This window comes from Castor canadensis, chromosome 6 (genome assembly GCF_047511655.1).
Source record: "Castor canadensis chromosome 6, mCasCan1.hap1v2, whole genome shotgun sequence".
NCBI lineage: Eukaryota > Metazoa > Chordata > Mammalia > Rodentia > Castoridae > Castor > Castor canadensis.
In genome coordinates, this window is record NC_133391.1 from 5,179,068 (window position 1) to 5,206,818 (window position 27,751).

The window sequence follows — 27,751 nt, forward strand, 5'->3', positions numbered from 1 at the left end:
CAGTTATCCCACTTTTGAGGATATTTTTTCTGCTTCTTGATTCATGGGAGTGTCTGCCAGCTGTGTCCACTATACAGTTACTCTTTGCCCTTTTATAATTAACTCTTATTCTGACAGATGTAACACCAAAACTGTGTAAGTATATTTATCAAGATTAAAGTTTATTTATTTATTTACACACTCGCATATGCTCATGTCTTACTGTTTAATTCAATGGGCTATAATCTTTTATTTCATACATTGTGTGTCATTACGTCAGTGAAGGCCACTTGGTTTCACCTTATTGTCCTTTCTATGTGTTTCTGTCTTTTTTGAGCATTTTAGTGCTTTGGGGCACAACAAAGTATTCCAGGCTCATTTTGGACTTTCCCTGCCCCGGCCCTGGAATCAGTCATTTCTCTAAATATCCTGCTTCTTAGACTAGAGAAATTATTCACAATCCAAGATCTGAGAAATCAGTGTGCACATTGCTGTTAGGATGGCATTATTGCCTAGCCCTGGCAGTGTAGAGAAGCAGGGAATTTATTTATATAGTCACGCATACACATTTACATCTATCTATCTATCTATCTACCTATCATCTCTCTCTCTATCTATCTATGTATCTATTTATCTATCTATCTATGTATCTGTGTATCTATCTATCTATCTATCTATCTATCTATCTATCTATCTATGTATATCTATCATATATCTTCTGTCTATCATCTCTCTCTCTTCTATTACCTCTCTTCTACCTATCTAGCATGTCTATCCTTTCTCTCTCTCTACCTCTCCTCTCCCCCCTCCTCTCCCCTCTCTGTTCCTCTCTTTCTTCCTCTCCTTTCCTTTTCATTCTCTTTTAACACTGCCAGATTCCACCCCAGCCTTATTCCATAGGGTTCTTTCTAGTGTTCTCCCTTTCTGAATAAGTAAGTCGCCTCACAAACAGTGACGAACCTTCCATCACTCTTGTCAAACTCACTCACTTAAGTTTTCCATACTCGTGAGGATAGGTAAGACACCTAAAAAACTAGCTAGCATTTGTTGCCCTTAATGCAGAGAAACTAAAGCAGATACCTTAAAGCAACTGAGGCCAATAGGAAAAGGAGACCAGGAACTAGAGAAAAGGTTAGATTAAAAAGAATTAACCTAGAAGGTAACACCCACGCACAGGAAATCAATGTGAGTCAATGCCCTGTATAGCTATCCTTATCTCAACCAGCAAAACCCCTTGTCCCTTCCTATTATTGCTTATACTCTCTCTACAACAAAATTAGAGATAAGGGCAAAATAGTTTCTGCTGGGTATTGAGGGGGGGAGCGGGAGGGGGTGGAGTGGGTGGTAAGGGAGGGGGTGGGGTCAGGGGGGAGAAATAAACCAAGCCTTGTATGCACATATATACTCTATTTAGTCAATGGTTACTCTTTTCAGGCCATGCATGGCCCCATCTCCCCCTGCCTGTGTTCTACACCCAGGCAAAGTGTGATTTCCTCATCCTGCTTGATCTCTGACTTGAAGCCACCATGACTCCCTTCTCTTCTATAATGTATGTCCACAACCTGTTTTATCCTATGCAATGGCCTTAAGACTAAGTGAGGGAAAGAAAGGAGAAAATAGGGAAGGGAAAGAAAGAGAAAGGGAGGCAATAGGAGGAAAGGGGGATTAAAAGAAGCCAGCTGAAACCAATGAGTAGCTTTCAGAATTGCTTCAGAATCAACTGACAAAGCAATCATTCAATGTTCATTGTGTTAACATAGTTAGAAGTTGAAGATGGAATACAAAGAAATATAAGAAAACATGCTTTCTGTCTTCCAGAATCATCAGGGGAATGCAATAGAGACATTAAATCAAAACTAATAGCACAATAAAATACACTGTCTCAGGACAGTGTTATAAAAATATGTACTTAAAATAGCAGAATTACACTATAAGTACACCTTCCAAGAAATGAGCAAAGTCACAGTGAATTAACTGCCTATTACAATAATCAAATTGGAGTCCTGAAACAGACTGCACATGACCATTGAATGTGATGTTCACAAATTAACTCCTCATTCAGTTTTATAGATCTCCACTCCCCCACAGTGTGCATGAAAGCCTTGGATCATTCTTTTGTAGAGTGGTGTTAACGAATTTCTAAATAAAATACTGATTGTAAAATGCTTCAGATGAAACATTTGATATAAATTTCACTAGTAGAGCCTCCAATAATCCTTATTTTCATTAACAATTGTTGATAAAATAGGTAATAAATGTTTATTCTCTGTTCAGAGGAATTGATGGTGATAACTAGGGTAGATGGAGATAATTCCATGAAAACCAGAGAGACAGAGGCTTTGCAGTAGTCACCTCCTTTCTATAACACAGTAGACAATACCCTACACACACACTGAGCAAGCTCAATGAGTGTCCATAACCTCTAATCACTAATCAAGTGTAGAAGAAGTTCATCTTCATTTGTGAGTTTTTATTATAAAAATAAATTGGTTGACTTCCTTGAAGAATGTAGCAGGAGTCTTTGGAGAAAATCAGGCTCCACTTATAATCCCATCTCTTGGCACAGCCTTTAGAACAATGGGTTTTTCTGCTTGAAGAAATCCTTGCTTGCTTAATTTCATAGGGATCTTCAACAGGTAAACACAATGACAAGCAATCAACAAAGTGCCACCAATCACAGAAACAATGAATAAGAGATATAATAAGGACAGTAATGCTTTATAAGTACATGAAAACTACTTTAAAAATTCATTTATTCACATGTGCATACATTGTTTGGGTCAGAAAACTACTTTTATCATCACCTATCTTGAATTCCTTCTACTCATTTGATAAGCTCTGTCAACACTGGGTAGTAACAGCTTTCATTTGTTCATCGGAAAAATATATTTTATGAGCACTTACTCTATGAAAAAAAATGTCAGCTTGTTTATTCAGACAATTTTAAGTACAAGGATGAATTAAAAAATTTAAACCAGACACTTAGAGACCAAGGCGATCTATTTCAGAAAAGCCATAAAAAGTTAATTTTGTATGTGTCGGAACTTCTTAAAACTGTTGTGCTGGGTGGGGGGTACATTGTGGCATTTATAGAAGTTCTTAGACTATATGAAATATGTCATGCTTGAACTCATCCCCTTCACCACTTTATTTGTAGGCTTTTGCAAGATAACTTTGAGTAAATACTTTACATTTAATTATATGGGCAGGGCTCAACCTGTAAAGAATCCTCTCATCTCTTCCAACTAAACCAATTCAGTTTAATGTAAAGAGAATTTCAGGAAGAATTTTGGTTTATTTCTCCTTTATTTGTGGTACTGGGTTTTGAACTCAGGGCCTACACCTTGAGTCACTCCACCAGCCCTATATTTTTGTGAAGAGTTTTTCAAGATAGGGTCTTGTGAACCATTAACCTGGGCTGGCTTCGAACCGTGATCCTCCTGATCTCTGCTTCCTGAGTAGCTGGGATTACAGGCATGAGTCACCACCATGTAGCTCATGGTCTATTTCTTTTCTTTGCTAACATCTTTAACTGCAAAGGATAGTGGAAATAGGGAATTCCTGAGACTTTCATTAAACCCTTACTTCATATTTAGAGTCATTATTTAGTGGTGGTGAATTCTCTGATTGAGTAATCTTCTGATCTTAGCACAGAGAGGGTGTAGGGAAGGACAAGGAATCTATCATGAGGTTGATAATCTCCAGCCTAGAAAACACCTGGAGCTTGCCGAGGGTGTCTGTCTCATCCCTAAGGCTCCAGAACCCTCCATTATCTCAGAATGAACTCCCTGACTGTACATTTACAGGAGAACTACACAGCTGCCCCACAGCCACAAATAAGGTGGAAATAATTTCTATCTGTCCTTTCTCCAAGGCAGAAAGTCTACAGACATTAAATATGTGAGTCCTGGAAATAAATTACTGTGTTCAGGGAGTTTTTTTATGTTCTCCTAGAGGAGAGCAACACTCAACCTTCATGACGACACAATGCCTGTCCATTACAACTGCCCACAGGGCATCCAAACTCCAGTTGATATGAAGCTGGATTAAACTTTGCTCAAGTTCAAAGACACTGACCATAATCGTGTCATGCTTATTTGTGTGACTATGGATGATCCTTCCATTTTTGGTCATTACAAAGCAAAAGATGTGTCTCCAAAATCAAATGAACTTAAAATCTAATAAATGGAACAAAGAAAGATTTTTTTGGCCCATAGCATAAAGTATTAAAAGATCAACGACTGCATACTTTTAAGTAGCTTCCTCTGTTAGAAAGAACTTCCTTAAAATAGTATTTATTCAGTAATTATACTAACCTGTGTTTCCTTGCAAGGTTTGAAGGTGAAGTTCTGTAGGACTCTGATGAGAGCGACTTTCATGTTCATGAGAGCAAACCTCATTCCAAGGCAGTTCCTGGGTCCATTTCCAAAAGGCATGAATATGTACGGATCAATGCTGTCCTTGTTCTTCTTACTGAACCTGGTGCAGCAGCAGTGGATGAGAACATGTTGGTGAAACAGGAAAATCACAAGAATTACATATTTGAGGTTCCCTGCAGACATCCATAACCAGTAGTAGACAGCATGAGATTCTGGGTTGGTCTTTGAAATGCTGCTGTGGTTTTGCCACAGGAATTGTAAGCTACAGATCCTTTCCATTCCTCTGATCCTTTAAGTTTTGATAGTGGTGATGAGTGGTAGTTAAAAGAAAGTTTATCTTTAGTAAATACTAAAACTCCATTTGTGGTGGAGATGTGTTCATACTTTGAAACATAGGAAATGAGACCAATGGAAGGAAGATATGTTCCTGCCTTAACTTACCCTTCTGTTCATCATTGGATCATTGAGGCAGGAGGAAAAATGCCTCCTACCATTGGAAGTGTTGTTTCTTTTCTTTCCTCTCCATCTTTCCTCTCCTTCCTCTCTTTTCTTCTTTACTTCTCTCCCTCTCCTTCTCTCCATCTTCCTTCTCTATCCTCTTGCTCTTTTTCATCTCCTTCCCCTTATTGTTCTTCATCCCATTCTTACATCACTGAATAGTTTAAGTGAGATAATTTACAAAGGCATATAATGTTTTCTGCTGTAATACCATCATTAATTTCCTTCTCTAGCTGTTTCTTTAGGATATAAATCCTGGGAAGGTAGACCCAAATGTTACACAAATTTAAATTGCCTGCAGTAAGGGGTTTCATCATTTCCTTCTCTATAATTCTTATCTTGTACTTTGATCACATTCACTCCCTCTATTGCTGTATCCTATCTCCCCTCCTACTGAGTGTTTAAGGAAAAAATGATGATTTGGGGAAAGCGAGAATGGCATTGTGGTTGTGTATTTGAAAAACTTTTTTGTATTGTGGAGAACCTTTTGAAATATATACAGGTGACGTGTTTCACAGAAACATGAGAGTCAGGGGGTGGTTGTGGTGGAGTGTGGATGATGTGGGTGGATGGTTGCTGAGGAAGGAGGTGGGCACATGGAGCTGCATTAAAGCTATTCTATAGATTTTTTCCCTATAGGTTATGATTGTATACTTGTCAAACATTCTCTATGATAGATATTTAGTAAAATTTTGGTGATTACAGCTTGGACTAGTCCTTCTACACGATGAACACTTACTGTTTGCTTCATAATTGAATGAATCTAAGAACTACAGTGAGTTGGCTCTGATTTTACACTTGCTTGTATATAGGAAGTAGAAGAGCTGAGCTAGGAAGAAACACTGAAGTCCTCTTGTCCAGAAAATTGAAGATTCTGTCAACCTTGATTTAGTCTTCCTTCAACAAGTCACTATGTGTGGTACCACTAGAGACACCATGGCCAACCAGACACCATCCCTGCCCTCAGGAAATGCCTAGTAAGAGGCCAATAAAAGGGTAGATCAGAGGCTTCCTGTTGTAAAACTTCATTCTCTACTTTGATCACCAATAAAATAATGAGAAAATCTAACTATTTCTAGACCATAAATGTGGCCAAGGACCTGCAAGTTTCTAGAAGAGTTTACCCAAGACACCTTCAATTTCTTAGCTGTCTAGAAAGCAGATGAGTTAGCTGTGGAAGAGTCAGGAAGTAAACTGAGTGTGAAGGAGCTGGCCCAGGACAGCAGCAGAGACAGGACCAGGAGGACCTGAGGTCTCCTCTGTCCTCAGTGAGGCTGCCTAACCATCAGAGAAGAGGCCTCCTCAGTTCTTCAGCCTGCATTTTCACAAGCACACTGGAGGAGCCAGGAAGGAATGTTTAACCAAACACAAGATGGAAACATTTCTTAATGGTGGTGATAAATTTAGAGAGCCAAAAGGAAGAGCACAGAAAAACTGGAAGAAATAAAAAGCCTAAACACCGAAAATAAGAGAGTGTTGAAGAAATTAGGGCAGATGCATACAGTCATCCTAAAAATTTGCGCATGTGTGCGTGCATGTGCACACACACAACAGTGTCTTTGCACTGTGTCTGTTGGAGGATTAGTTCCATGATCTAACCAAAATAAAATCCATGGTACTCAAGTCCTTTATAAGAAATGCAAGAACATTTGGAAAGGACTGAAGTTCATCCTTGAGCACACTTTAAATCATTGTAGAAAGCTCAGAATACTCAGTTTAATGTAAATACTGTACAAATACTTATATTGTGCTATTTAGTGAGGAATGACCAAGGTCTGCACATTCTCAACAGTGCTGCATGTTTTTCATAATAATTTGACCCACCATTGGTTGAAATTACAGATGTAAACCTATAGTTATAGATGGATGACTGCAGATATTAGCATGAGACACTGAAAAGTTTATACCTTGCTGTTACATAAAATAAGAAGCCGTTCGAAATCAATTAAAATTTGGTGCAATTCTATTTTGATGCTGTATTTTTTTGCACTACTGGGGCTTGAATTCAGGGCCTCACACTTGCTAGGCAGGTGCTGTACCACCTAAGCCACTCCACCAACCTGGTACAATTCTATTTTAAAGATTTACATGCACAGAAACATGTTCTTGAGGATATTTGTCACATTATTACCTAATGATTATTTTTGGGTCTGAGACTTAGGATGAAAATTCTTATTTCTAGTTAATTTGTATAATTTTGAAAAAATGTGTCATGTAATATAAAAACCTGCTAGAAATAAAAGTACATTTGTGTAACTAATTGAACAATCACACCTATGTCTTCTGTACTAAGAGATAACAATACACTTGAACCAGCCTTTTTAGTATATGTTCCTTTTCCTGGTTAAGGCAGGCTCCCTTTCCCACAGACCCTATACCTTTCAGGGTGGAACTCCTCAGGCTCTTGCCACAACTTTGGATCTCGGTGAAGAGCATAGGTTGGTACCATCACCACAGTCCCTTTGGGAATGAACGCTCCATTTATTTCAACATCTGTCTTACAGAGCCTCTCAAGTCGGCCAGCAATAGGGTACAATCGGAGCGTTTCATTCACCACCATGTCTAGATACTCCATCTGTACCAGGGCATCATAGGTGGCAGGTGCCTGGAAAGAAAGGAAGATATTTTCATAAAGTTGGGGAGTAACTTTGAACTCAGGCTACGGAATAAATCACGTTGGTAAAGCACCTGGACATTGACAAAGTGTTTAAACTACCATGTCTGTTGACCTGCTTAACGGCAAATGGGAAGTATAAAGGAGTCATGAATTTGAGAGATCTTTAGGAACAATCTCCATCCCAGGGCCTGAAATCCTTAGCATTAATATGTACTGCTTTTGCTTTCTCACTTGAGGAGATGTGACTATGGATTGTGACGATTATGCTAAACCAAGTATGCCAAAGTCAGTGTCACTTTCAAACAGAGAGGTCGTAAGCATTTAGTACATAGTAAAGAGAGAAATCTTGTTCCATTAAGGTGAAATAGCCTGCAAAGCTACTATTTTGAATATATACTATACTATACTATACTATACTATACTATACTATACTATACTATCTAATGCAAGATAACATAATAAAAAACTGTATAAATCATTTGAGGAGAAACTAGTCCCTTCTACACCAAATATGACAAATGAAGGAGACTATCATGACACACAATTTTGGTTCTAGTAAAGGTTCTACAGCAGATAGGAACCCACACACTCAGCCCCAGGACTACTCTCCTGGTTGTTGCTTCAGGGCTTGACTGTAAGTTCTGCAGAAAATGCTTTATGTCCACCTCACGGCCAGACCAGTCGTGCCAGTGCCAGATTCCAGGTAGCTTCACCCCACAGAATCTCAGTTTGGGTGAGTGAAGTGCCTGTCACTTAGTGTTATAGTAGAGAGACCATAATGTAGAGGTTAAGAGTTTGGTGTTGGAGTCAGACAACTAGGCTCCTCTCTTGGCTGCTTCACGTCTTGCTCTATGACTTGAGTGTGAGGATGTGTGGGGCACAGCTGAGTCACCTGCATAGCCCAGCCAAGGTCACCCTTGCTCAGCCCACAGTCAGACCAGAGCACACCTCGCAATGTCAACACAACTAACTCTCTAGACACTTGAGTCATATGTGCTTATACTTTCATGTCACTCGGATTTTGTGGATGTGTCTTTCTTGTATTATGTTGGTGACAGACAATGGATACAGTTGGGTCAACATTCTTTTACAAAGACCTCATATCTCTGTTGCATCCTATACTTAAGTTTTCCCCTTCACTGCTCTCTTCAGATTTTTCCTGAAGTGTTGGTGAAATATTCAATGCTACAACTCTGTGCAAAAATTCCCATAGGAAATTATGAGTTGTCATTCTTATTAATGCTTCACCTTTTCCCTCCCTATCCAGTTATGATGTCATTCGCTCACCTTATTGGGAAAAACCACATCAATCTCCTCCTGCAATTTCTTCTGAACATCAGGGTGAGTAGCCAATAAATATGTAACGAAGGAAAGAGCACTGCTGGTGGTCTCATAGCCAGCAAAGATAAAGATAATTGATTGGGCTACAATCTCCAGGTCAGATAGAGCTAATAGAAGAGAACATACATTTTAGATAAAGACAGTCAATACAGAACATCACTGTTTAGATTAAGAAAAATCCAAATAATGGCTTCAATAGGCTACCCTACATCTGTCTATCTTGTCCTCATTCTGCCATCCTTACCAAGTCACACTAGTTAATGTTAAAAGACAATGTTTCTAACATATACAATGTTATCAGTATACTCCTTAGATCTCTGAGCAATTAATTTGTGTAAGTAAAAATGTATAAGTAAAAAGGAGCATTCTCCTTTTAAAAATTTTAAATTATTCTAGCTAAACCATAGCTTGAAACACTTTGAAAGAATTTGCAACACTAAGGCTTTAGTGTATGGGAAATTAAAGGATCTCTTATGTAAACATGTTTGGAGGAGCTAAGGGAAAAATATTGGGTACAAAAAAACTTGGTACTCAAAGTATGGTTCTGGACCAGCATCATCGGGAACTTCTTGGACATTATTAGACAGACACAAGTTCAAACCCACACTAGACCTATCACCAAGTCAATATGTGAAATTGCATTAATCGTGATGATCAGTGTGCACAAACTAGCTTGGGAATCAGGTGTTAGAAGACCTGGGGTACTGGCCTCTTGTTCAGGGAATGCATTAGGAGGTTTAGTCTGCAGAGCCCTGAAATAATCATGGCACCTACACCAAACATGAAATGGAAATTTAAAAATAATAAGTGAGTGTTTGAAAGTTCTACAGCGTGCACATTGACTGATGATGACTTCAGTGATGTGGTTGTGGGTGGATTCAACAATCAAACTACTTTCTCAATGAGCTTGAACCCCATGAAGCTGAACTGAAATTTACTATGACTTCTGCATTTAGAGCTCGACCATTCACTGTGGTAGCTACATTTCACTTATGGATATTTAAATTTAAATTAATTAAAATTCAATATAATTGAAGGTCCAGTACTGCAGTGGCACTACACAGATATCAAGTGCTTGAGAGCCGCATGTATCTAGGTTATTGTATTGAACCGTGAGACCATAGATTATCTCCTGACCTGCAGAAAGACATATTGAACTAAATGTTTGATAAACAGACAGACACATGACAGAGTGGTAGATGTGTAACTAGATGCACGCATAGACATATTTGCACCAACAAGCTGGAATCAACCATCGCCCTTCTCTAGAGCAAATAAATATTCATTAATTTTGTCAGATGGCTGTGAAAACATAAGTAGCTTTCATAGACAGAGAGAGAGAAAGAGAAAGAGAAAGAGAGAGAGAGAGAGAGAGAGAGAAAGAGAGAGTGACAGAAAGAGAAACAGAGAGAGACAGAGCAGAGAGAGATAGAGAGATAGAGAAGGAGAGAGAGCCTTGGATGCAGTATATAACAATAGAGTGCATATCTTTCTGAAGTTTTGCAAAAATGCTTCTCTTCCTGGAAATTGATTTTGGTTTCCAGAGCAAGCCCCACCCTCTGAGCCTCCGTATCTGTAGACTGTGAAGCATCCTTGGTTACCTTTATGGGACTCTGTGTCTTTGGAATTCTGGGAGTTAATCATCAGCTGAAGGAGATCCACTCGGTGCTGGAAGAGCAAAGAGAAATTTCAGACAGGTCACTCATGAATTCAGAAATAGGTCAGAGTGTTAAACTTCACCTGCCTTCTGAGCATATGGCCCCTTTAAGTCCAAAAGTCTGCCTAGTATTGCTGATTTTTCAGGGAACAAAACAATCCATTTATAAACTTTGGAAAGCAGTCTGTTTCCTGAGAGAAATCAGGCTATGTTCACCAGCTTTTCATCTTTGCTGTTCCTACACCTGATTTTCTCTGGCTCTGAACACAGACTCCTGGCCAGTTGGTGACCACCTTCTCCTGTTACACCTTCTTGCTCAGGAAAAAATCCTAGACTTCACTCTTTAACCTATCTTCATTCTTAATACACAATAACCCCACAGATTAAACTCCATTCTTTTCTAGAGTGAATCAGGAAGTTTGCAGCAAGCATCTTGAAATATTCCACCACTCTGGGATCCTGAAATCTTTTCAGTGACACCTGGGGAAAACTAGTATTGCTTCCTTACCCTGAAGGCATCCTTGTTCTGAGTGTCCAGAGAAGTCCTACAACCACTTCAGGTAATGAGGGGCTGAAAAATTTCAAAATCCATTCTTCCAGCTTTTGGGAATGTATAGTACATGATTGTTATCTATAGCCACTGTACAATGATTAGAGGTAGGAGAACACTTATCTCCTATGTAACTATAACTTGGTACCCATTGAGAAACCTTTGCCCATCTCCCTCCCCTGCTTCTGGTAACCACCATTGTATCTCCACTGCTATGAGGTCATATTTTTAGATTCAAGGCATGTTTCACTTAACATAATGATTGCCTTTCCCAATCATGTTGAACACCACAAAACACAGGATTTTATTCCTTTTAAGAGCTGAATAGTATTCCTATTCTATATACCACCATACACCATCAGTTGGTGGACACTTAACATTGTCGCCATTTTGTGGCAATTACAATTAGTGCTGTGATGATATATTGAAACATCACACCAAGCCCAATTGATGTGAACCTTGACTATGTCAATGAAATGTTTTAAATGGCACTGCAATGAACATGGGAGTTCAGATGTCTCTTAACTATACTGATCCCATTTTATTTGAGTATATACCCAGTAGGAAGGTGGCTGGACTGTGTGGTGCTATTTTTAATTTTTTTGCTGGGGTTATTGTTCAGTGGTGGAATCCTTGCTTATCATGTGTGAGGCCCTGGGCCTGAGCCCCTAAATGGCAGAAATTTAAATTTTTGAGGAACATCTATAGCATTTTACTTAAAGTCTCCACTAATCATTATTCCACCAATCGTGTGCCAGGGTTCCTTTTTTGTGGGATGTGGTAAAGTTCTTATCTCAAAATATTTATGCCATGACATTTTAAACTCTTTCTCTCTGACACATTGTATATTCTTATTCCCCACCGTTACATTCTTCATTCTCCACTAGAATCTGAACACTCCTGCTCTCACCCTAGTGCTCTCCATCTAATTTTACAAAACAGGGAAGAACAGAAATAGTATGTATACTTCCCAATAAATTATTAACCAGTGAACATCCTCATGGAACCACATCACCAGATTACCTTTGTTTTATCCTGGAGGCGGTCTTTTTTCATTCTTTCTACAGAAGATTTAAAAAAATTTGTAACATGTTTTGGAAACATGGAAATATTTAATGCCTCATAAACTGGTATAAGGAATGGAAGCATTACTGTAGGGGAAAGAAAGAAGAAAGGAAACCATGGTGAAAATGCAATATTTACCTGGAACAATTACATTTATTCAAACACTCAGAACAGTAAAAGTCATCAGATTTTCTCTAACAGGAGCCATTCCCTCTGTGATCTTTGGGCTCCAGGCCACTGGCAGAGCAAAGGCATGACACACCCAGGGCCACCACCATAGGAGGGAGGTCATTGACCATTTCTGCATTGTTGCCATAGAAAAATGATTAAATTCCCCTACTTCTCATATATTTTTTACAGACTGGGCTAAAGTCCCTTTGGAACAATGAGGCTTTAGTCCGGGGCTGCATTTCATCATGCTATTGAAACGAGAGTTGTAGAGCAGAAAAAATATAGCTTGTTGTAACAAATCACAATGGAGACAAGCCAGAAAACAATAATTAGATATTGAGAGACTCACAAATATGTGCACACTGATCAATACAGTCCTAAATAACTAATTGGATCAAAGAAGAATCATAAAGCACAATTAGAAATGGTTTAGAACTGGTAAAGTGGCTCAAGTGGTAGAGCACCTGTTTAGTGAGCATAAGTCCCTGAGTTCAAGCCCCAGTACTGCCCCAAACAAAGGAAAACAAAAAGAAATTGTTTTGAAAGGTAAAACTGAGAACACAATATAAACAGTTTGTGAGATGGAGAAAAGGCAGTGTAGCTGATATACTAAGCAAATGGAATTTCAAGGCAAGCAGGAGTTCCTATACTCATATCTAGCAAAGAAGAATCCAAGCCAATATTAGTTGGAGGAGATAAAGAAGGTCACTATCAAAAGGATCAATCATTAAGAAGATATAATGATTATAAACATATATTCACTGAGTTTTTGTGCACCTATTTTATGAAAAGACTGTTTCTGGACATAAAGGGATATGTCACAGGACACAATGATAGTATGTGACTTCAACCCTGCTGTTATCAATAGATCAATTGATAAGATCAATTGAGAGATCAATAGGTCAATTGAAAGAAAAACCAATAAAAAACATCAGAGTTAAGCTGCACCATAGATCAAGTGGACTTAACAGATCTCTACAGAAAATTCCATCCAATAGCTGCACAATACACATTTTTTCTCAGCAGCTCATGGAACTTTCTTTACAACCGATCTCATTTTAGTCCATGAAACTGTGTACACATGTATGAAAATGTTAAAATGATACCTGTTGAAACTATTTCAGGAATGGGGGAAGGAAGCTATAAAGGAGAATGTGGAGGAGGTGAATTGAAGTATGATATATTTGATATATTGTAAGAACTTTAGTGGATGCCACAATGTACCCCCACCCAGTACAACAATAAAAAAAAGAAAAATCCTTATATATAGGTCATTCAAAAGCATCAACTTAAATATTTAAATAGTAATAAGCAATTGCAAATAAATTTCAAAAAAACCCAAACATGTAAAAATAAATAAATAAAAACTGAAATAAATACATATATCATATAACTTATCAGATCATTTGGAATAAAATGAGAAATAAGTACCAGGAAAAAGCATATAAATTCATGGAGAAGGACCAATACACTATTGAATGATCATTGGGTCATCAAAGAAATCAGAGAGGAAATTAAAAAAATTCTAGAATCAAGTGAAAAATGAAAACAGGACTTACTAGAACCTTTGGAACACAGCTATGGCAACTATAAGAAGGACCTTTATAGCTGTGTGCACACGTTAAAGATTAAACATCTCAAATAAGTAACCTACTGATGCACTTTAAGCTATTTGAAAACAAGCACACGACAAACCCCAAATTAGTAGACAGAAATAAATGATAATGATCAGGGATAGAACAGACATAGAGAATCAATGAAGCAAAGATTTGGTTCATCAAAAATATACACAGGGTTGACAAATCCTTTAGCCAAACTAACCAAAATAGAGGGAGAAGATCCAAATTAACAAAAGTAGAGATGAAAAGAGGGGACAGATATTACAACAGCTACCAATGAAATGCAGAGGATCATTACGGGGTACTTTGAAAATTTATGTTCTAATAAATTGGTAAATCTAGAAGAAATGAATAAATTTCTAGACACATGCACCTGTAAAATGGAACCATCTAACTGTCTATAACAACCAGTAAGATTAAAGCAATAACAAACTCTACCAACAAAGAAAAGCCCAGGACTCGATGGATTTGCTGCTGAATTCTACTGAACTTTTAAATAAAGCTAACGTTTAATGCTCCTCAATCTAGCCTATGAAATAAGAAGGAAAGAACATCACTCAACACATTCTACAAAGGCAGTGTTACCATGGCCAGTGTTACCATAATCAGGTAAGGACACAACAAAAAGAAAACTGTAGACCAATATCTTTGATGAACATAGATGCAAAAACCCTCAATAAAACACTTGCAAACAGAATTCAACAACACATTAAAAAGATCATTCATCACCACCAAGTGGGTTTCCTTCCAGGGAAGAAATGATGGTTCAACTTTAATTCAGATCAATAAATATAATACAGCATATAAACAGAATCAAGAACAAAAATCACATGATTTTCTCAGTAGATGTAGAAAAGTCTTTGACAAAATCTAACATCCCTTCATGATAAAAATCTCAAAGAAACTAGGAATATAAGGAACATACTTCAATTTATTAAAGGCTACAGATTACAAACACATAGGCAAAGTTACAGTAAATGGGGAAAAATTAAAGGATCTCCTTTAAAATCATGAATGAGACAAAGATATCCTCTCTTTGCATTCTTATTCAATACAGTGCTTGAATTCTTATCCAAAGAAATAGGCAAGAGAATTAAGTAAGAAGGATGGTAAGAAGGAATAAAGAAGGCAAATTATACCTATTTGCAGACAATGTTAACCCACGCTTAAAAGATCTTAAAGAATCTATCAAAAACATAGATCTGATAAGCACTTGCAGCAAACTAGGAAGATATAAAATTGGTACACAAAAATCAGTAGTTTTGTAAATGTCAATAATGAGTGTGCTGAGAAAGAAGTCAGGGAAAGCAATATCAATCACAGCAGTCTAAAAAATATTTAGTGTAAGGGAAAGACTTCCACAAAGAAAACTGAAGAAATTGAAGACGCTAGAAGACTGGAAAGACTTCCCATGTTCACGCATCAGTGAATTAATATTGTAAAAATGGCTGTGTAATCAGAAGCAATTAACATATTCAATGAAACCCCCATAGAATTTCCAATAACATTCTTCACAGATTAGAAAAAAAATCCTAAAATTATAAGAAAGTACAATGACCTCACAGAACTGAGGTAATCCTGAATAAAGAAAAAACAATGCTGGAGGTATCACAATAACTGATTTCAAATTATACTACAGAGTCAGATAACAAAAATGTCATAGCACTGCCACAAAAACAGACACCAATGGGATAGAACAGAGTACCCGGAGATCAGCACACACAGCTACAGCCACCTGATTCTCAACAAAGGTGGCGAAATTTATGTTGGAAAAAAGACAACCCCTTTTTATAAATGGTGCTGGGAAAACTGGATATCCATATGAAGAAGACTGAAATTAGATCCTTACATATTACTATGTACAAAATCAATTCAAAATGGATAAGACCTTAAAGTTCAACCTGAGACTTTGAAAATATTCCAGGAAGAGCAAAGGAAGACACTTTGAGATGTCAGCACAGGCAATGACTTTCTGAATGAGACTCCAATAGCTCAGGAAATAATAGGAAACAAATTGAAAAACGGAATTGAATCCAATTGTAAAGCTTCTGCACAGCAAAGAAACAATGACCAGAATTAAGTGACAGCCCACACAATGGTCAAAAGTCTTTTCCAGCTACTCATCTGATAAATGATTAATATCCAGAAAATATAAAGAGAGCCAAAATCCTAACACCAAAGAACAAAGGACACAATTAATTAATAGGCAAAAAAATGGGACAGGCTGCAAAAGAAGTACAAATGATATGAAGAAACATCCAAAGTCTTTAGTCATAAAGTAAATGCAAATCAAGCTGCACTGAGATCCCATCTCCACCTCACCCCAGATGGTCAGAATGGCTGTCATCAAGGAAATGAACAATGAATGCTGGCAAGATGTGGAGGAAAAGGAACCCTTGCACACTGTTGGATGGAATGCAAATCAGTGCAGCTCTGGGTGAATGCAATAATGGAAGTTCTTCAAAAAGCCAAAAACAGAACTACCATAGGCCCTGACGATACCACTTCTAGAAATACGTCTGAAGGAATGTAAATCAGCACAGGGTAGAGATAACCTGCACACCCATGTTTATTGGAGAGCTATTCCAAATACCCAACTGATGAAATTAGTGCCCACCAGTGGAGGAATGGATAAAGAAATTGTGGTATACAATCACAATGGAGGATTATTCAGCCACTGAGATGAATGAAATTAATCATTTACATTGCAGATCATCATGTTAAATGAAATAAGCAAGGCTCAGAAAAATGACATGTTTTCTCTCATGCATAAGCTAGATTAAAAACATATAAAAGAGATATAACATAAAAGTGGGACTATTTGTGGAGTAGGGACCAGGAGGAGGAGGATAGGGTATAAGAGAGAATGATGGGGAGTGAATGTAATTGAATTACACTGTAAATACTATGAAATCATGAAGAGGCACAGTATTTTGCACAATAAAAAAGAAAGAAAATGGCCAATGGCATTCACCATCGTTATCATTAGGGATACTCAATTCAGAATCAAAATGTGCTACTCCTCCATGCTAATTAGGACATCTGTAATTAAAACGATGGAAAAAAACAAATGAGAAGTTGAGATGTGGAGAAATTGCAATCTGCATCCCTCATTGGTGAGAATTGAAAATGGTGTGGCCATTACAAAAAATAGTTTAGCACTTATTAGTTAAACAGAACTGTTATACCATCTAGCACTTCCACTTCTGAGTTTATACCCCCAAAGTAATTGAGAACAGATGTTCAAACACAAACTTGTATAAGAATATTCACAGAAATACAATGGTCAAAGGAGGGAAACAATCCAAAATGCCCCCAACTGATGTATGGCTAAATAAAATGTGCTTCATCTATGCAATGGAATATTATTCATCTTTCAAAAGAAATGAGGTAATGATCCATGCTTTAAGGTTCAACTGATGAACCTTAAAAACATAATAATACAGAAGACAGGCACAAAGGCCAGGGATTGTACCATTTCATATATATAATCCATAACTGGCAAATCTATACAGTTGGTAAGTATGTAAGGGATGGCTTAGGCATGAGGGAGGTAGAGGAGGAGCTACTTAAAAGGTACAGGGTTTCTGACCTGAGCAAAATTTCTACTATTGAAATTTTATGTCTACACATATCTTTGAATGTAGTAAAAACATTGAGCTTTATAGGTTAAGTGGGTTACTTATATGTATGTGAATTGTATCTCAGTGGACTGTTATTTATCAAGGGAAAGAGAGTGAAATGGTAGTCCACATACCTACTGAGAAGAGCATTGGGTCAAATAAATCAAATTTTATGAGTTTCTTGATTTTTTCCACAAAGGGGTCCTGTGGGTTGTTCAGAGAATCGATGTTCACTCCAAATGAGGTGCCAGTGATCACATCCATGCTGTAGGCCCCAAAGATGCTGAGTAGAGAGAGACATGGAGAATTAACACCTGCATCTCCTCCCAATTCTTCTGCAACACAGGCAGTGAGAAGAGTGGGGTCATTCACACACCAAGGCAAGACAGACAGGGTGCCAACGGTGTTAGAAATACTTGAAGGATCATCTGACAAATCTATGCTCCTATCACATGCCCCCCGAGGTGTGCATCTGGTACCAGTGATGCAGCTGTTCTTGTCATGGGCGGCAGGGACACTAAGATGAGTTAGACTCATCTCTAAGCTCAAGGAACTCAGTCCCAGAGAGACAGAGACTCATAACCAGACAAACTACAGCAGTGCGAATGGAGGGTGGGTGATAGCAGGTGTGTCATCACTGTGCTTGACAGGACAAAGGTCGAATAAGTGACTCTACCTAGGGGACTCAAAAAAGAGGACCTTTATCTAGGTATAGCCTAAGCACAGAGTGTGTGCCCAGAGCTGGTTCCTCCTTAGCTCATTACAGAGGAGCAACAACCTGTTTTGAGTAGCCAGGAATATCACTCTTTCACCATACGCCTCGCTCAGGTTCCTGGTAAACTTGCTGTTCCCCATCCCAAGAGGAGTGAGGTTGCTATGATGGCAGAATAATTTTCTGCTCAAAATGGACTTGGGTGGACCCCATAGCTAAGTGACCCTATGTCCTCCATATGTGTGCACAGGGCAATAGCAATTTACACCAATGTTTCATGAAAATTGAAAACATTCTAGCTTACACAATAAATGATATGATTTCCCTACCCATAGTATCAAGGAGAAGTGGTTGGAAGATTTAGTTTTTCACTGGTGGTCTCAATAAACCCATTATAGATTTAAATTATTCTAAAGTTCCACATTGTAACTTTCCTGGTCCATATACCATCCCCATACATACTTGGTGTCTTGTCCTCACAATATTTCCTACCCTGTACACTCACAACTTTGGTGAGGTCATTTTTCTTCTTTCTAAACTATCTATTTTGTCTTACAGAATATCAAAAATGGCAGTTAAGGAGATGAAGTAATCACGACTCTTAGACAGAGGGAAGATGACCTTTTCATCCCAGCTTCTCTGCTTTCTCCTGGGAGCTTCCCTTCCTGTCTGCACCACTGCAGCTGTAACACACCTGCTTTTGTCTGATCCCTGGAGAATTCAACAGTGGGAATTTCAGCTCCATGGTGGGCAGCTGAAGGATCTCCTGACAGAGCTCAGAACACCAGAGGCTGCACTGATACTCACTCTTTCATGGTGACAGTATTGTCTTTCTCTGCTTTCATCTTCAAATTTTTTACCAGCACATCTGCATATTGGGTAATGATGGGTAACATCTGAGCACAAAACAAAGTAACACCCATAATTATATGAGGATACTGCAATCCCAAAGGCCACTGCTTTCCCAAAGATGAAGGAGTAAATCTCATTTATGGTGAATCTTAGAATATCTCTTCTGGGATCTAAGGGCGTTCAAATTCAGAGGGCTTAGAAAAAGACTATATTCTAAATTTCTACCAGTCCCCAGATCCATTCTTTTGGTTCCCAATTAAAAGTCCTTTTATCTTATTACCTCCTTGAGTTTCCCACTGGTGAAAGTTGGAGACAGCAATGTTCGTATTCTCTTCCATTCTTCATCCTCAGATATAGAGACAGCTTTTTTCATAAATCCCACTGGACCAAATGGCTAGAGTCCAAAGAAAATTAGAATTTGCCTTCCATAAGTTTTGAGATCTCCATGGCTATAAAAATTTTTTAAACCACTTATTTAAAGAAATATTTACTGACTGCTTAGAGAGTGTCTGGTCCTATGTAAAACACTAAATAAATTTGTTCCCCAAGTGATTAGCCCCCTTGTGAGGGTGAAGGAGGCACTCACCCACCTCATGTGGGTTTAGAATTTAGGTTCAAACCTCCTTTTGGAAAGAAACGTCCCATTTGTTGAGAACCTGTTGCTCCAGGGACATCAACAGAACAAGAGCAAACACAACCATGAGGGCTGTGCCAAATAAAAAGGGATTGGTAACATAATAGGTTACTTTGTCCCACTGTATATTTCCTTATACCAGTTCTGTCTTTTCACATATCTATGTAGTAAGCATCTTGATATGGGGATGTCTTCATATGTTGATTTCAAAAGATAATAATTCTAAAAGGATTAAAATTCTAATTGTTATTCTGAGGAATCAATGTAACTCCTTATTATCTCTTTTCTCCTAATTTTTTTCTCCAAAGACAGATGGAAAAGGAAAGATGGTTTTATTTCTCATCTTCAGACAGATCTGGCACCACCTCCTTGAAAATTGTATCTATTATCTAAAAATAAATTTGCATAAAAATTATACTTGCAATCTTCATTCATAATAAAAACCCAGGAGACTTGGAAGACAGGAAATTTCTTCAACTTGAAGAAGAGGTTATATGCAAAACCAGTCTTCAGTTAGGAACACACTTTCGGGTTAAATTGAGTGCTTTCATTCTATTGGTAGGTAAAATTCATCAATGTCTCCTGAGTTAGACACAGAAAGACAAATAAAATATATACCCTGAAGGCAGAACAGTGATTTCTACAGATGGAGATGGATAGAAGGGAAGGCCAAATAGAGGAAGGCTGAATTTGATTAGTGTAAGATGTATGCATGTGCCGAAATACATTCATATGTATAATTAACACTCATAATACTTTTTTCTTAAAGGTATAGATTGTATGGAAAAATAGAAAACTTATCAGCTAAAATTAGGCTAAGTTGTAGAAGCTCAAAGTTGGCATCTTTGAGAAACAAGTGTCCACTTTCATCAACATTTTCCTGGAAACCTCAGCTACTACAATAAGACAAGAAAATAATAAATGAAAATGAAAAGCATGCAGTTTTAAAGAGAAAGACAATTCCCTATTTTAGGTAAAATATTTTCAAGTTAGGGAATCTGCTGGTGCATACAATAAATCCCTCTGGAATTTGAGTTCAACAAGTTTGTAGGATGCAAGGTCACACACGACAATCAGGCACATTTACAAGATAAATAAGGAATATGTAAAAAGCACCACAGACACACAATCCCTCTCACAATGGTTACAAAGAAAATTAAATGGTTGAAGTATGACTCTAATAAAACATGTGCAAGATCCATGTACTGAAAACTACAAAATGTTGATGAAGGAAATCAAAGAAAACCAAAGGAGTAGAGAGGAGCACAGTGTTCATGGATCACAAGACTGAACACGCTGAGGACACTGTTTTTCTTCAGGCATCAATGAGTTGATTTCAATTTCTATAACAGTATAGGCCAGGCACCAAAAGCTTATTCTGAATCCGTATGAAAGGTGGAATGATTCATTGCAAAGTAAATGAACTGGGAGGAAGAAAGCACTCTACATGACATGATTCAGTCTGTCTCTACAATAGCCAAGACTGTGTGGTATTGCAGCAGGGAAAGTCACAGTGATCAAATGGACATGAAAAACCTATCTGACCACATGGCCCCAACTGCTTCTCTTCTTCCTTTCTTGTTTTGGTGCTCCTTGGGTTTGAACTCTAGACCTTGTGCCATGTCCCTGGACCTTTTTGCTGCAGGTATTTTTCAGATAGGGTCTCACATATTTTTTCTGGTCTGGCCTTGGACTATCCTTGAACTGTGTGATCACACTGCTTATGCTTTCAGCATAGCTGGGACTCCAGACACGAATTACCACACCTGGATTGTTTGTTCAGACGGGGTCTTTCCTGGGCTGGCCTTGAATTATAAGCCTCTTGATTTTCTTTTTCCAGAGTAACTGGGGTTACAGGTGTGAGTCACATACCATCTTTTTCCTTCCTTCCTTTTTTTCCTTCCTTCCTTCCTTCCTTCCTTCTTTCCTTCCTTCCTTCCTTCTTCTCTCTCTCCCTCCTTTCTTCCCTCCCTCCCTCACTTCCTTTCTTCCTCTTTTTCTCAACATATTCACTTAAGTCATTGGTTGAATGAACTGACTGTTTTAATCTGGTATCATTCAATATCAGAACATTTTCCCCAACTGATTTTTTTTGTTGTGCTGGGGGTGCACCGTGGCATTTATGAAAGTTCTTACAACATATCAAATATATCACAGTTGAATTCATCCATTCTTCATCTTCCCTTACTCCCCTCCCCCAAATGATATTTGACAGGAATACCTGAAAGAACTGGAGAGTCAGGGTCAAAAAACTGATGAAAGAAAAGAAGACCCTTGACCTGAACCACAAATATCAAACAATATTTAACACCCTTAGACTTAAATGTAAAGTGCTTAAACTGTATAAATTTTAAGAAAAATAAACAACAGTACAAGAAATGTATGGGACAAATTTTCAGACTTACTGCCAAAAGCACAGTTCAAATATAGGTGGATTGTCCACCTTCAAATAGAAGACTTTCTCTGATAAAAAGACTACCATTAAGAGAAAAAGACAAGCTACATCTGGTGACTCCAAAAGACTAGCAAGGGGGAGCTTTACGGTGAAGAACCAGCTCTATATCATGACTGTACTGGGTATAGCAGACATGTGTACATGGTAAATTTGCAGAGATCTACACACACACACATAACCATATACACACATGCACACACACATGCACACACACATATACACACAAATATACACATACACACATGCACATATACACATATACACACACATACTCACATATAAACACATACATACCCACATGCACACACATACACATAATAGACAAATGAAGGCACAGAAAATTGATGAACAGTGAAGAATGTCTGTATATTGTATCAATTTCCTATTGCTAGAGTAAGAGGAACATACTGTTTTTATAGTTGTGCAAGATAGTATCATTTGGGTAAAGCAGAATAAAAGGTATATGACACCTGCATGTACAGTTTTGGGCAATTTCCTGTGAACTTATATTATTTCATGATAGAAATTGAATAAAGGTTTAAATGTTTACAAAAAGGATGCCTACCCGCCGATTTGTGAAGACAGAATAACATTCTTTCACAAACACCGTTTTGATCATATCTGTGTCTGTGACAGCTAGCACAGGCTGTGGACCATCATACAACCTGTGTTGGAAAAACAGAGTTGATTAAAAAACCTAAAGGAACTGGAACCACACCCAGAAATTCAGATTTTGTTGCTGGTGTTACATCATCCACACCCCAAGTCCACAATACACTGCAAGATTAGCTCCTAGTTCAAGTTAGGGATTCTGAGGATTCTGAGCACAGAAGCCATTGGAGTGTTGACAAAATGAAGGTAATTAAGTAGGGAAAAGACACAAAGTAGCTCTTCATACGGGTTATGACAAGATACCATTGGAACTTCTGTGGTGCATGCCTATGGCATTAGCTATGGTTCTTTGCATGTTCAAAATATTGGATTATCAAAAAGAATATTAGGTCAGTTAAAATCTGAAGACAAGTACTTGATCGAGTGCTCAGAAGTGCTAACTGTTGCAAGAGCAGTTGAGTTAGGAGATGTAAGGCTCTCTCTGTGACTCTGTCACTAAATCACAAGGTCTTCATGAGTCATGTCAACTCGCAGACCCTGTGGTTGGGCCTGTGGATTCTGAGGATTGGTTTGTAAGAGAAGAGAAAGAGATAAGAGGTGGCAAAGCCTCCTCTCACTCGCTCTTAGTGGAAAATGACTACTCCTCTTCCAATGGTCTCACCAAACCTCCCACAGCTCTGAACAGGAAGAGCTGCTTCAATGATCTGAGCCACCATTCAAGATTATAAACTGCATGGAGTCCACAGGGAACACAGCTGTGCAGCTATATCCTACATAACTTCTTAAAGGGCAGTAGAACGAAGCAGAGAAAGAAATCCTACATATAATTCCATTGAAAATTCTTGGCTGAAAAACAAAAATTAAATGAAAGAAAAACTGCACGCATTCAGAGAAAGTACAAAAAGCTTAGCATTAATGATTTTCAATTCTGCTTACTATGTTTCCCAGACTTTCTTTCAGAAGTGAATGCTAAATACATTTTTTTTCTTTTGGTACTGGGGTTTAAACACAAGGCTTCACATTTGATCAGTCTAGATTATGATTCTCTTCACTTCTTGCCACAGCTGTGGTGACAGACATGCAATATAATGTCTAGCTTTTTCCTCTATTAAGGTGGGGTCTCACAAACTTTTTTGCTCAGGCTGGCCTGGAATCATAATTCTCCTGATCTCTGCTTCCCAAATAGCTAGGATTATAAGCACAAGCCACTGGCAGCTGGGTGGTTAAATACAAAATTTAAATACAGTTGCTTGGATTTGAAATAAAAAAGAAACCAATGTAGGCAAAATATAAAGCCAAGCATACAATAAAAAGGTATCAAATGATGCATTTTATGTAATTAAAGTGGAAGGTAAGATGGAGAAGGGAGAATAGCCAGATTCTGGACAAAAAATTAGACTCGTAGTCTCCCCGGTATCAATACTCATGGAAGAGTCATAAGATGCATCAGTCTTAGCCTAATTCTTGACTGTGGACCTTGACACTTGGTGACATGTGGGATCCTTGTAAGGAAAAGTCTCCAGAAACTTCATAATACATGGAGGCTGCATCTGAATTGGTTCTGGGCTGATATTGTTCCAATACAGTGGGTTTCTCATCCTAACAAGTTTACCCAATGGGATTTACCAGAATACTCACCCCCACATTTTTCCATATTTCTTATAACACTCTACGTCAAAATCTGCAAAACCCTGGGAAGAGAAACCACATGACATCCCATTACTATTCTAACGGTACCGATCCCATTTCTAATTGGGCCTCAAATGACTGAAATCCTGTGAGATCAAGATTAGTATTCCTCGCTAGCAGAAGTGATTTCCAACTCAGAGAGTTCAGAGGGGGAAAGAAGACAAAATTCAGGAGATACTTGACAAAGGAATTTGCAATCACTCTTGAGTTTTTTCCAGTATTTCAGTACACAACTCCTTACCCTGATCTATGAATAATAACTGACTCCTTATCTTTCTAAGGTGTGTTTGCTTCTGCTTCTGCTGTCTCTGAAATCCTGGAACCCTCTGAATTATTCCTTCCATTAGCCTACAATGAACCTGAATTTCAGGGATCATTTATTTAATGAGATCTCATGAATTCTGGTGGAATTAGGACATTGAGGTCACCAGTGTCTTCTTTTAGTAATGTAAGTCTCAGGCATGTTAATAAGTGACAAAGTGAGAGAGCAAGAGGAGACAAAGGGGACTTGCCTTCCAGTGCTTCTAGCTCAATGTGGAAAGATGAAGAGATGCCACTTCTACACATAGTCCCTCACAAATTAAATACTCATTCTGAGAATTCACTTCTAAAACTCAAAAAAGATATCCTCCTGGTGTTAAGTTTCAGTGGTGATGTTTTAACTGTGCAGATAAATAGATCCAGAGCTGTGCAATGACTAGAACTTCCTGGAGCCTTCTCCAGTGGGAAAAAAGAAAATCCTCTTAGAAGCTCACAAAGTCTAACTTTGTTACCAACACGAGTGCTGACATGCTAGAGATCTGAGTTCATCAGCTGACGAAACCTGATGCTTCTGGCATTGGAAACAGAGCCCTGCAGCAAACCTGGTTATGCTCTGTCTGGGTGAGGGCCAAGAAGTCTCTGAAAGTCTGAAATCTCAGAACTTCCTCCCAAAGAGCAGCATTTTTACTGAGGGAACTAATTCAATCTTACAACCCTAAGAAGCACAATGGGACACTTACCTTGCGGTAACCAAGAATAGTTCCCAGAAAAGGCAGAGGTTTGGGGCCAGGGATTCCCAACTTCTTAAACAGTCCATGTGAATGGGTCCCATATCTATAAATATGAGAAAATCAAGTCATAGAGATCATCAGTACCCTCTTTCTCTCGTCTCTTTCTCCCTCTGTTCTCCTCTCTTTCCTTCCCAACATCATACAAATGGAGGTTGCTAGTCACTAATACAGGAACTGGGAAGGCTGAGGCAGGTAGGTAACATGTAGTCAATAAATGTGTCTTTTTCTTGGGCTGGCCTCAGACCATGATCCTACTACCTATGCCCCCCATGTGTCTGTAATTAAAGGAATGAACAACAATGCCCAGCTTGTTTATTTAGTTAGTGTTCCACTAAGTTTTTGATCATCCTGATTCTGCATCTAAAGTAGATGGGATTACAGGTGTGAGCCACCATGCCCTTTTTACATGGTTTTGATTCATGCCTCTGTAGTGGAGCTTAGATGCTAAAAATATTTAAAATTCAAATTGCTTTGGGGCCCCTGCATTTGGAGGCTGCCACTAGATTTCATGTTAGAGAAGAAACCAATATCTATGTTGATGTTTAGAGTGGAAGAGAAAAGATGAGAAAAAGAATAAAAATTCAAAACTTCTGCCAGAATTCCTAGCTCTTAAGAGTAATGACTTAATGTTGAATAGTTCTGCACACTATGGGGGAGGAATTCAGTTTTAGGAGGGAGGGGAGCTCTGGGGAAGAATAACAGAACAAAGGGTAGAGTGGGATGTGAAACTACCATAAACTCTGGGTGCACTAGGTACATTGTGTAAATGATGCTGAGGGTGAGAGGGAAGTAGCAGAGTCCAGCTGTGTCCACAGGGTTCAATCCTTCTACACAGGCTTGTGGCGAACAGAACACAGAGATAATGACACCAAAACTCATGAAGACCCCTCTCACCCCCTAGAATCCTGAAATCTTGCTGATGGTACACCCCACTGCACACAGTGACCAGTTGTTTGCAATCTGCCTCTCCTGAACCTTGTTTTATGAATCAAAATTCAAACATCAACTCAATCAGAGATCAGTTCCCAGAACCAAATGATCTCTCTAAATCCTCCTAGATCCAGAAATTGGATGTTTTATGGGAGGTCAATGATTACTAACTCCTTCATGGGATAAGGTTGATAATAAGCCCTTAGATTTTTGTAGCATGCAACTCTTAAGCAATTTCCTGTTCATTCTCTTTTTTGATCTTCCAAATAGATAATAGATAGATCATATTAATTCTCACTCCAAGTCCAAGGTGACAGAGGTCAGGAGCTTAGACTGCTACTTACAGATAGAGGAGCACCAGGCTGGTAGCCAGGAGGACCCAGGTTTCTATGGAAAAGTTTGGGATCAAGTCCATGCTCACTTTCCTGCAGCAATTCTTTCCTATGAGGTTTGCTTTCAGCCGTGGCCTTTGCTCTTTGCAGAGCTGTAACTGTTGAGCTTTCTTTCTGCACCGAGCTGTGACTCTGTGAGCCCAGCCTGCTGTCTTTATGTGCTGAGAAAAGAGGTGGTGGTGAATGTACAGCCAATAGGAAAGCTACCTGTGTGCCACCCACAGTTGCATGAGTCAGATGTCCTCTCCACCTTGCCAATTGGCAAGGACTCCTGGATATTTGTACTCTGATCTTTGAATTCACATTTTATAGACTTATCGATAAGTAATGCAATAATTGTTGTTACTAGGGCCAAAGGTTATGGCTTCTTATAAAAAACTCAAGTGAAGCCACTGGCTTTAAATCTCTAGTCTGTCTTTGTCTCCAGGGCTATTATTATTCCAAAATACATGTAATGCACCCAAACAAGCTACATCTGTAGATAATTGCTGATATAGATTCTTCAGCTTAGAATGTACCCGTGCCCTGATTTTTGGGGGTGGAAGAGAAGACTCCAGGAGCTTGTTTAGAGTCAGGCTAGAAAGAGCTTGACTCCCTATCAGATCCCTCATTGGAGAAATATTGTGACTGGTTCTTTGGAAATTACACTTGTTCATTATCTTAATTCAGACTCATGTTCTATGTCTACTCAGCTTGAAAACATAGAGGATTAGGTGACAAAAATTTCAATGTTCCTACAATGGAAAAGAAACAGAGGACATTTATGTTGTATTTACATATTTCTTTGTTTTTTATTGTCCACCATTCTGTAGAAATTGATACTCAACCTTCATCAACTCTTCCCATACCTCTGTATGTAAATTCCCAGGTTTGCCCAATTATAATAGTTTGGTTATGAAGAGGCCCCTCCCAAAACTCTTTGTT

General features: G+C 38.5%; 1 protein-coding gene across 1 annotated transcript; it reads right to left on the reverse strand.

Moving 5' to 3' along the window:
- Positions 1-140: 140 nt before the first annotated feature.
- On the reverse strand, positions 141-26,961 carry LOC109680778 (cytochrome P450 3A9-like). The gene is made up of 13 exons (XM_074075581.1): positions 26,780-26,961; positions 25,455-25,548; positions 24,403-24,455; positions 22,718-22,817; positions 19,344-19,457; positions 19,019-19,107; positions 17,634-17,782; positions 12,045-12,172; positions 10,416-10,482; positions 8,761-8,921; positions 7,235-7,461; positions 4,296-4,458; positions 141-2,606 (listed from the first exon to the last, which is right to left on the reverse strand). The coding sequence occupies exons 1-13, from the start codon at positions 26,848-26,850 to the stop codon at positions 2,511-2,513; spliced, it is 1,512 nt and encodes a 503-aa protein (XP_073931682.1). The 5' UTR covers positions 26,851-26,961; the 3' UTR covers positions 141-2,510.
- Positions 26,962-27,751: the final 790 nt, after the last annotated feature.